The 11,064-nt window shown below is 44.2% G+C and overlaps 1 protein-coding gene across 1 annotated transcript; it reads left to right on the forward strand.

Annotated features, from left to right (window-relative positions):
* The first annotated feature begins 7 nt into the window (after positions 1 to 7).
* On the forward strand, positions 8 to 10,719 carry LOC139410165 (N-acetylneuraminate pyruvate lyase (dihydrodipicolinate synthase)). Its single transcript, XM_071155616.1, has 12 exons — positions 8 to 156; positions 782 to 854; positions 978 to 1,051; positions 5,882 to 5,969; positions 6,527 to 6,584; positions 6,713 to 6,788; positions 6,942 to 7,034; positions 7,165 to 7,310; positions 7,631 to 7,677; positions 9,437 to 9,521; positions 9,630 to 9,669; positions 9,785 to 10,719. The coding sequence occupies exons 2-12, from the start codon at positions 784 to 786 to the stop codon at positions 9,928 to 9,930; spliced, it is 924 nt and encodes a 307-aa protein (XP_071011717.1). The 5' UTR covers positions 8 to 156; positions 782 to 783; the 3' UTR covers positions 9,931 to 10,719.
* The last annotated feature ends 345 nt before the right edge of the window (positions 10,720 to 11,064 follow it).

The following is an 11,064-nucleotide window of genomic DNA, read 5'->3' on the forward strand; positions in this document are numbered from 1 at the left end:
ATGACCTACTTGAGTTTTGACGTCAAATCCATGTTGAAAACTCTCTGGTAGAGGCAGAAGGTAAGGCAGGCTCTCTTCAACAAGAAAACGAAATAAAGGCTTGCATCATATTTCCACCTATTTGTGCAGGATCTACTGGAGGAACAAACAAAACGGGTAAGAAAATATTTAGTATTGTATGCCTAACATGATGAACTGATAGTCTAAGTTTCAGGTTGTATTGTCACGTGCACAAGTACTGTGAAATGCCTTTCTGGCAAACTCTTCCCCAACAAAGCAGGAATCAATATCCGTAGTACTATAGAGTAAAGTAGAACAAAAACACACGACCAATAGAAATAAGAAATACACGAGATCGTCAGTAAGCTATATAACGTTAACAGGGGTCAGTGCCAGTACCATTGTTCACTGTTTGCTTGGCAAGTTAATGTCAGTCTTAGGGGAGAGTCACTATAGGCTCAATGTAGTTTGAAGAATCAGACCTATTATTGTAAAGCTATGAAATATTATCCATTCCATGGTTGTTTTCATATTGTAGTGCAGAATTCTACTCTACCCACTGGGCACAGACATCAGTTCAATGTCTAATTTACATCTGGTTGAGTTGTCAGCAATTTCATCAGATTTTGTTGGGGTTGAAATTTTGTGGAAACAACATTGATTCAACCAGTTTTGGTATTCTTTTGTAGTGAAGGATTCAATTAAACTCAGGAAATTAACAGACCCCCCTCCCTCCCACCCCAACCAACCATGCACAGTCAGCATATTTTCTCTCACACAGCCATGACTCCCGTTGTTGGCAGGAAGGCCACCGGCCTTGTAGCTGCCACTTTTACACCTCTCACTCCTGAAGGGTAGGTGATCTAACTTGTTTTATGGGTCATGTTATGTATGCATTTATGATTAGAGCTGTTGTTGACTTTACATTCTTCAACTTACTGTACTCTTCATCTAATCTCTCTCCTCTCTCTCCACAGTGAAATCAACCTTTCAGAGATCAGACCCTACGTTGACTACCTGTTAGAGCAACAAGGTGTTAAGAGTATATTTGGTAAGAGCTTCCTCTTTACCTGGCTCCTTGAGGGGTATCCCCTCCGTTCAAACTCAGTTTTATGCCCCTACAGTAAATAAAACGTCAAATGATTGAGTGACAGGTTGACGCAAAGAAAATATCAGCTGCACTGTGTCCGCACAATTGACAGAGCGGGCCGCAGTGTGTGTAGGGGGGTGATTAGGTATGACTCGTTTGGGTTTCTGTAAAAAGCGTGAAACACTTCTCATCTCTGTGGTAGGCTAAGTGAATAATGTGATACGCCTCCGCCTGTAATTTTTTATTTATAAGGGCAGAGTCAAGTTAAAAGTTACCTGGTGAGGAGGACAGTGTGTTGGAGGCCGAACTGTCTCCTTCCTACTCCTCTGCTGTTCCTATGGGAAGTGCCCAATGATGGGATGGGGGGGGGTGAATGTTCCTGGGTGTGGCACGGAAGTTGTCACTGTTTTGAGGTCTGGAGACAACCCCAGTGTCTCTTGTGCATCGTTTGGGAGAGAATGCTCCCTTACCTGCTTCAACAATGGCTCATGCGGGGAAGTTTGTGCCACTGCATAGCCAAAAGCTTAGTCTACATTGTTTAGGGCCTGGGAAAAGTATTCATCTGCCTCGGGGCAACTGTTATGATGTTCCTTTATTTGCTCCGACAATCCACATTCACCAAATGGACATACATATTGACCAACGGTATCACGTAGCAGTGGTTGCCATTCTGCCAAGCTGTCACATGTCCATGAGTTTGGGTAGTGTGCATTTAAGCGGGGTGGTTAGAAATAGTGAACTGTGGGCCTCCCGAGTGGCGCAGTGGTCTAAGGCACTGAATCGCAGTGCTTGATGCGTCACTACAGCCCTGGGTTCGATCAGTTGAAGGGAAAATGACCACTGCTACATCCTGACAATATTTGAGGTTACTGCTTACGTGTGAGCAGTGTCTCAAGCATAAACGTGTCTCAAGCATAATTTTTAAATGTCCAGACAAGAATAAGGGGAGGTTTGTGTGGCGAAGACAGAAGAAGCCACTGCAGTCCAAAAAAACTGCTGCACGTCTGAAGTTTGCCAAAGTGCACCTGGATGTTCCACAGCGCTACTGGCAAAATATTCTGTGGACAGATGAAACTACAGTTGAGTTGTTTGGAAGGAACACACAACACTGTGGAGAAAAAAAGGCACAGCACACCAACATCAAAACCTCATCCCAGCTGTAAAGTATGGTAGAGGGATTATCATGTTTTGGGGCTGCCTCAGGGCCTGGACTGATTGCTATCATCAGAGGAAAAATTAATTCCCAAGTTTATCAAGACATTTTACAGGAGACTGTTAGGCTATCTGTCTGCCAATTGAAGCTCAACAGAAGTTGGGTGATGCAACAGGACAACGACTCAAAACACAGAAGTAAATCAACAACAGAAGAAAATACGCTTAATGGTGTCCTGACCTCAACCCGATTTCAGTTGCTGTGGCATGACCTCAAGAGAGCAGTTCACACCAGACATCCCAAGAATATTGCTGAACTGAAACAGATTTGTAAAGAGGAATGGTCCAAAATTCCTCCTGACCATTGTGCAGGTCTGATCCGCAACTACAGAAAATGTTTGGTTGAGGTTATTGCTGCCAAGAAGGGTCAACCAGTTTGGTTTCTCAAATGACTGTCTCGCCTGGTTCACCAACTACTACTCAGACGGAGTTCAGTGTGTCAAATCAGAAGGGAGGGCCTGTTGTCTGGACCTCTGGCAGTCTATGGGGGTGCCACAGGGTTCAATTCTCGGGCCGACTCTTTTCTCTGTATACATCAATGTCACTCTTGAATCTGAGGATTCTCTAATCCACCTGCACAGACGACACCATTCTGTATACTTCTGGCCCTTCTTTGGGCACTGTGTTAACTAACCTCCAGATGAGCTTCAATGCCATACAACTCTCCTTCTGTGGCCTCCAACTGCTCTTAAACGCTAGGAAAACTAAATGCATGCTCTTCAACCGATCGCTGCCCTCCTGCCTAGCATCACTACTCTGGACGGGTCTGACTTAGAATATGTGGACAAATACCTAGGTGTCTGGTTAGACACCTAGGTACTTATCTGCAAAGTTAATCCCTATCTACTCCCCCATTTAGAATGTATGGTTACGGAAGTTCTACAAAAAGACACATTGTTTGGAGACCTCACAAACTGAGCAAAACATTTAACAGTTTACTGTCAATTTCTTCGTTGTCTTTGTTTGGACAGCATGTGTCCGATTTCTCCATGTTTAATGTTGTTTGAACGCGCACACTTTAGTTTGCATAGATATACCTGTCCTGTGTGCCAAGAATAGGTGTTCTAGTTAGTTCACTTTTGGGTAACCCAAGGGGAGGCTGTATCTGAGCCTGCTGGACCCCACCTGTGCTTTATTAGTTACGTCAGAATGTGCCTCATGAGAGGGTTTTTCTTTTGAATGCTGACATTTTGAATTCAGAATTTTGTGTATGTGTGTGTATACAGTGTGGCAAAAAAGTATTTAGTCAGCCACCAATTGTGCAAGTTCTCCCACTTAAAAAGATGAGGCCTGTAATTGTCATCATAGGTACACTTCAACTATGACAGACAAAATGAGAAAAAAAATCCAGAAAATCACATTGTAGGATTTTTAATGAATTTATTTGCAAATTATGGTGGGAAAAAAGTATTTTGTCAATAACAAAAGTTTATCTCAATACTTTGTTATATACCCTTTGTTGGCAATGACAGAGGCCAAACGTTTTCAATAAGTCTTCACAAGGTTTTCACACACTGTTGCTGGTATTTTGGCCCATTCCTCCATGCAGATCTCCTCTAGAGCAGTGATGTTTTGGGGCTGTTGCTGGGCCACACGGACTTTCAACTCCCTCCAAAGATTTTCTATGAGGTTGAGATCTGGAGACTGGCTAGGCCACTCCAGGACCTTGAAATGCTTCTTACGAAGCCATTCCTTCGTTGCCCGGGCGGTGTGTTTGGGATCATTGTCATGCTGAAAGACCCAGCCACGTTTCATCTTCAATGTCCTTGCTGATGGAAGGAGGTTTTCACTCAAAATCTCACGATACATGGCCCCATTCATTCTTTCCTTTACACGGATCAGTCGTCCTGGTCCCTTTGCAGAAAAACAGCCCCAAAGCATGATGTTTCTACCCCCATGCTTCATAGTAGGTATGGTGTTCTTTGGATGCAACTCAGCATTCTTTGTCCTCCAAACACGACGAGTCTAGAATTTTGTTTCTGGTGTCCTTTGACAGCTCTTTGGTCTTGGCCATAGTGGAGTTTGGAGTGTGACTGTTTGAGGTTGTGGACAGGTGTCTTTTATAGTGATAACAAGTTCAAACAGGTGCCATTAATACAGGTAACAAGTGGAGGACAGGCCTCTTAAAGAAGTTACAGGTCTGTGAGAGCCAGAAATCTTGCTTGTTTGTAGGTGACCAAATACGTATATTCCATGAGACAAGATAGTAGCTACTACAACAATTGGATACCACGAAATTGGGGAGAAAAAGGGGTTAAAAAATAAAATAAAAAAATTTAAAAAAGATGAGAGAGGCCTGTAATTTTCATCATACACTTCAACTATGACAGACAAAATGAGGGGAAAAAAATCCCGAAAATCACATTGTAGGATTTTTTATGAATTTATTTGCAAATTAATAAATTGCAAATAAATTCATTAAAAATCCTACAATGTGATTTTCTGGATTTGTTTTCCTCATTTTGTCTGTCATAGTTGAAGTGTACCTATGATGAAAATTACAGGCCTCTCTCATCTTTTTTTATTTTTTTATTTTATTTTTTAACCCCTTTTTCTCCCCAATTTCGTGGTATCCAATTGTTGTAGTAGCTACTATCTTGTCTCATCGCTACAACTCCCGTACGGGCTCGGGAGAGACGAAGGTTGAAAGTCATGCGTCCTCCGATACACAACCCAGCCAGCCGTACTGCTTCTTAACACAGCGCGCATCCAACCTCGCAAGCCAGCCACACCAATGTGTCGGAGGCTACACCGTGCACCTGGCAACCTTGGTTAGCGCGCACTGCGCCCGGCCCGCCACAGGAGGCGCTGGTGCGCGATGAGACAAGGACATCCCTACCGACCAAGCCCTCCCTAACCTGGACGACGCTAGGCCAATTGTGCGTCGCCCCACGGACCTCCCGGTCGCGGCCGGTTACGACAGAGCCTGGGCGCGAACCCAGGGACTCTGATGGCACAGCTGGCGCTGCAGTACAGCGCCCTTAACCACTGCGCCACCCGGGAGGCCTCTCATCTTTTTAAGTGGGAGAACTTGCACAATTGGTGGCTGACTAAATACTTTTTTGCCCCACTGTGTGTGTGTGTGTGTGTGTGTGTGTGTGTGTGTGTGTGTGTAAATATCAGCGTCTTCTTTGAAACACCAGCGCTGTGTAAATAAATCCAACAGTTATTTGCACCTCTACCTTCCTGCCTCCTACTGAATCTTTGGTCTTACCACTGCTATAAGGACCCTATTTTACACGGATACAGGGCAGCGGAGACGGGCTACAGATTTCGCGCCAACCTGTCACTTCAAAATCACTCAATGAGTCTGCGTTTGAACTTTGTTGTGGTATAGCATAAGCTAAGCAGAATTCAATATTCTATTGCAAGAATGCCCAGAAATGTAGCTGCCTCGCCGATTACAACTGCCTCTTTAGTCACTTTATCCTGGCGCCGGGTCTGGCTACCTCCTTACAGTTATTACTCATCTTCCCCCATTAGATCTGTGCAAAGTCATAGTGGTACTATCACTTTCCTACCAAGCTCAAGCACAGCTATTCGTTATGCCTCTGTTCTTTTCCCCAACTGCTCCACCAGTAAATGGCACGACAGGAGAAGGTATGTCTCTCACTGTGGAGGAGAGGAAGCTGCTTGCAGTGGAGTGGTGTCATCAGGGCAAGAACAAGTAAGTCTGTGAAATGCCATTCTTGCAAGCTCTAAACCCAACAAGTAAGTAATACAGAATGTGGTTATCAATTGTGTGTAATATGGTTTATACACTGAGTGTACAAAACATTAAGGACAACTATTTCCATGACAGACTGACCAGGTGAATCAAGGTGAAAGCTATGATCTCTTATTGATGTCACTTGTTAAATACACTTCTATGAAGGGAAGGAGACAGGTTAATGAATGATTTCTAAGTCTTGAGACAATTGAGACATGGATTGTGTAAGACAAAGTGCCTTTTGAACGGGGTATGGTAGTAGGTGCCTGGTGCACCGGTTTGTCAATACCTGCACCATGGGCCAGCATCCCTGTGGAATGCTTTCAATACATTGTAGAGTCCATGAATAGAGGCTGTTCTTAGGGCAAAAGGAGGTGGGGGTGGTGCAACTCAATATTAAGAAGGTGTTCCTAATGTTTGCTATGCTCAATGTATGTGGCAATACTGTTTCTCTGTGTGTGAATGAGTCACTGATTAAGCCTTGCTGGCTTCTTGGCACACTTGTGTTTTCACAGGCTGGAGCAGGTGATAGTGCACGTGGGCTGCATGAGTCTGAAGGACTCCCAGGAGCTGGTGAGTCATCCCTGCCACAACCTGCTGGGACTCCTGCCTACCCATAACTAGTCTAAACTCAGCACAAGGCCTTGGAACAGCTCACAGTGTAATTAAGGTGTCGTACTATCTCTGTGTCCCCCATGCAGGCACGACATGCTGCTGAAATAGGAGCCGATGGGATATCAGTGATCTCCCCCTCTTTCTTCAAACCCGCCACTGCATGTGGGTTGAGACTATTTTTCGGGTTGTGACGTATACTTGTGGTTCTGTTTGCTCATTACGGTATGCCTAAGCCATTCCACTCGGATCAACGTTGCAGTGAAATTCACTGTAGGGATTTCCTTTCCTTATGCTGTTTCCTTCCACTGAACTCAGATGCTCTGAGGATGTTTCTCCAGGAAGTGGCTGCAGCCGCCCCAGCCATGCCCTTCTACTATTATCACATTCCAGCTGTGACCGGGGTCAACTGTGAGTACTCTGCTTTCAGTTGATATGATACAGTCGGTCACTTCTTGATGCACCTCTGCATGTGGTACTCTAATATTCAGGGTTTGAATTAAAAGCATGTTGATTCTCAGCCACTCTTTTCTCCTGTCAGTGCGATCAAGGGATGTGTTGGAGGGGATAGCGAATCAGATCCCCTCGTTCCAGGGGCTGAAGTTCAGTGGCAGCGACCTGATGGACTTTGGCCAGTGTGTCAGCTATAGTTCATCTCACTGGTCACTCCTATATGGTATAGATGAGGTCAGCACTTCATCTTTCTCCTCCCTCTCTGTGCTTGTCTCTCTCTGTCAGTATGAAGATAACTTATCCTTAGAACAGTGTTTCCCAACTCCAGTCCTCAAGTACCCCAAACAGTACACATTTTTATTGTTGCCCCAGACAAGCACACCTGATTCAACTTGTCAAATAATCATCAAGCCCTCGATCATTTAAATCAGGTGTTTTTATTTGGGGCACCAACAAAAATGTGTCCTGTTGGGATACTCGAGGACTGCCTTAGAGGCAAGTCGTGTTCAGTATGTTATGTTTATCTAATTAAAGAATGTTTTACTCTTTAACAGCAACTGCTAGGAGCTTTGGCAATGGGTGCCAATGGGGCTGTAGGCAGGTTGGTCTCTATTTGATATCATACTTTAACCCTGAGAGAACTAGGCTCTCTGTGTGAAGTCAGTCCATTAGGCAGACACTTACAGTGCATTCTGAGGGTATTCAGACCCCTTGACTTTTTCCACATTTTGTTATGTTACAGCCTTATACTAAAATGTATTAAATGTTTTTTTTTCTCATCAATCTACACACAATACCACATAATGACAAAGCAAAAACAGGTTTTTAGAAAAAAAATTGAAATATCACATTTACATAAGTATTCAGACCCTTTACTCAGTACTTTGTTGAAGCACCTTTGGCAGCAATTACAGCCTTGAGTCTTCTTGGGTACGATGCTACAAGCTTAGCACACCTGTATTTGGGGAGTTTCTCCCATTCTTCTCTGCAGATCCTCTCAGGCTCTGTCAGGTTGGATGGGGAGCGTCGCTGCACACCTATTTTCAGGTCTCTCCAGAGATGTTTGATCGTGTTCAAGTCCGGGCTCTGGCTGGTCCCCTCGAGGACATTCAGAGACTTGTCCCAAAGCCACTCCTGCGTTGTCTTGGCTGTGTGCTAGGGTCATTGTCCTGTTGGAAGGTGAACCTTCGCCCCAGTCTGTGGTCCTGTTCTAGAACAGGTTTTCATCAAGGATCTCTCTCTGTATTTTGCTCTGTTCATCTTTGCCTCGATCCTGACTCGTCTCCCAGTCCCTGCCACTGAAAAACATCCCCACAGCATGATGCTGCCACCACCATGCTTCACTGTAGGGATGGTGCCAGGTTTCCTAGGAATAGTCTTGGTGGTTCCAAACTTCTTCAATTTTAAGAATGATGGAGGCCACTGTGTTCTTGGGGACCTTCAATGGTGCAGTAATGTTTTTTGGTACCCTTCCCCAGATCTGTGCCTCGACACAATCCTGTCTCGGAGCTCTACAGACAATTCCTTCGACCTCAGTGCATGTCAGAGCAAAAATCAAGCATATCAACTGTGGGACCTTATATAGACAGGTGTGTGCCTTTCCAAATCATGTCCAATCCATTGAATTTACCACAGGTGGACTCAAGTAGAAACATCTCAAGGATGATCATTGGAAACAAGATGCACCAGAGCTAAATTTCAAGTCTCATAGCAAAGGGTCTGAATACTTATGTAAGGTATTTTTTATTTTGTTTTCTGTTTTACATTTTTGTTTTGGATTTTACCCCCTTTTTCTCCTCAATTTCAATCTTGTCTCATCACTGCAACTTCCCAACGGGCTCGGGATGCGAAAGTCGATTTCATGCGTCCTCCGACACATGACCCGCCAAACCGCACTTAACACCTGCCCGCTTAACCCTGAAGCCAGCCGCACCAATGTGTCGGAGGAAACACCGTTCAACTGACAACCTGGTCAGCCTGCAGGTGCCCGGCCCGCCACAAGGAGTCACTAGAGAGCAATAAGCCCTAACCCGGACGACGCTGGGCCAATTGTGCGACCGCCCTATGGGACTCCCGATCACAGCCGGTTGTAATAAAGCCCGGAATCGAACCCGGGTCTGTATTGACACGATGCAGTGCCTTAGAACGCTGCGCTACTCGGGAGGCCCCGATAGATACCCTTTTTATTTTTATGAATTAGCAAACATTTCATTATGGGGTATTGTGTGTAGATTGATTAAATAAAACATTTTCCTCAATTTTAGAATAAGGCTGCAACATAACAAAATGTAGAAAAAGTCAAGGGGTCTGAATACTTTCCGAATGCACTGTATGTCTTAGGAATGTCACTCTCTCCCCAGCACATACAACTACCTGGGCAGCAGTGTGAACAGACTCATGTCAGCCTTTGATAAAGGGGACCTCACCAAGGCCAGGACTATACAGGTACACCTTATTTTCAGCCTCAGACAAAACAACAACTCAGGACATCATTGTAGTTTTCCTAAATCTGTGATAATCTGATTGATTCATGTCTTTGATCTCCCTTTGCAGTTCCAGGTGCAAGATATCCTCTGTTATGCAATAAATCTAGGTGAGTGAGTGCAACATTTTCACCCACAAGTCATTCCCATGTGTGTCATCTGTGAGATTAACCTAGAGTGAGTCTGTGCCTTTTGTGATATGATACATTGTGTTTGTGTGTGCAGGGTTTGATTTGGCTGTGAATAAGCAGCTGATGAGTGAGGTGTCAGGATTGGCTCTGGGCCCTCCCCGCCTGCCCTTGCTGCCCTGCCCCCATCCCAAGGCCCTCTCCATAGCACAGAGACTCCAGCAGATCCTCGGGGAGCAATGACAGCAGCACGGAGGCTTGGCTTTATAGGCCAGCCTGGGAGCATCACAGAGTCGGTTTAAACAGTCATGCATTTCTCTGTTTATCTAGACTCTCCCAAGATGTCAACTCTGAAATCTCCTATTCTGTTCTCCTGCTTCTAACTGATTTTAATAAGGAGGAACAGAAAACACTAACACTGTACCCAATAAGTTTGATTTAACTGACTATCGCCTGCACATGTATTCAAATGTAAAGAAACATTCCACTGCCAGAAGCCCAAAATGCCCAAAACGCCCAAAAAAACAGACATGCAAGAGGTGCAATCAAGCATCATGTAGTAGGGCATTAAGAGCATCAAGAGCATAGCCTACTAGGGAACTGTTAAAAATACTTTTAGCACCTTGTATCTTAAAATGGTTTCTGATATGTAATCTATATTGTTTTTATAGTGAGACCTGCAGGGTTGTTTTCTTCATACTTTATTTGTTTTTACTCTCTTTGTCGTTTACAGGAGCAACAATGCATTTTTGTGTGGTCGATACCTTTTCATATAAGTACTGTATTAGACTGTAACCTAACCCTGAAGTAAATCAGTACATCTATAAGTTGAATTGCCACTGACCTCAAAAGTGTGAACTGCATTCTTTCCAGTATTGTAGTCTTGATATTATCTTTAAAGTGAATTACAGTATAACTGAACTTGTATGTGAGTGAAAGGGAAATCTAAACAAAACTTGAATCATTTTTGTAAACACTCTTGGACATTGCATATTAAATAAAAGATCAACCGTTTTGGAATGTTATGCCATATAGATTTTCACCTGTTATTCTCCCAAGTTTCATGTTCATTTGTTTGTCTCTATCTTTCTCTGTTAGGATTCTGGGCTCTGCAGAGTATGACTTCAGTTTCAGATCTCTTTCAGTACTTGTAAATCAAAAAGCAGAGAATGATCTCAGAGGTTGTGTGCCTGCCTGCCTCTGTCAGACAGAGAAGTGCTTTGTCCATGTCAGTCCCTCTTGGCTGTGGTGTCTGCGGTCTCTCTGTGTTCTTAGTCGCTCCCTTCCTCCCTCCCCCTCTACTTCCCTGACCCTCTACTTCCCTGACCCTTTCCATATCCGCTATTGACTATACTACACATTCCACCCGTGATCATA

This window comes from Oncorhynchus clarkii, chromosome 5 (assembly GCF_045791955.1).
Source record: "Oncorhynchus clarkii lewisi isolate Uvic-CL-2024 chromosome 5, UVic_Ocla_1.0, whole genome shotgun sequence".
In the NCBI taxonomy this organism is placed as follows: Eukaryota; Metazoa; Chordata; class Actinopteri; order Salmoniformes; family Salmonidae; genus Oncorhynchus; species Oncorhynchus clarkii.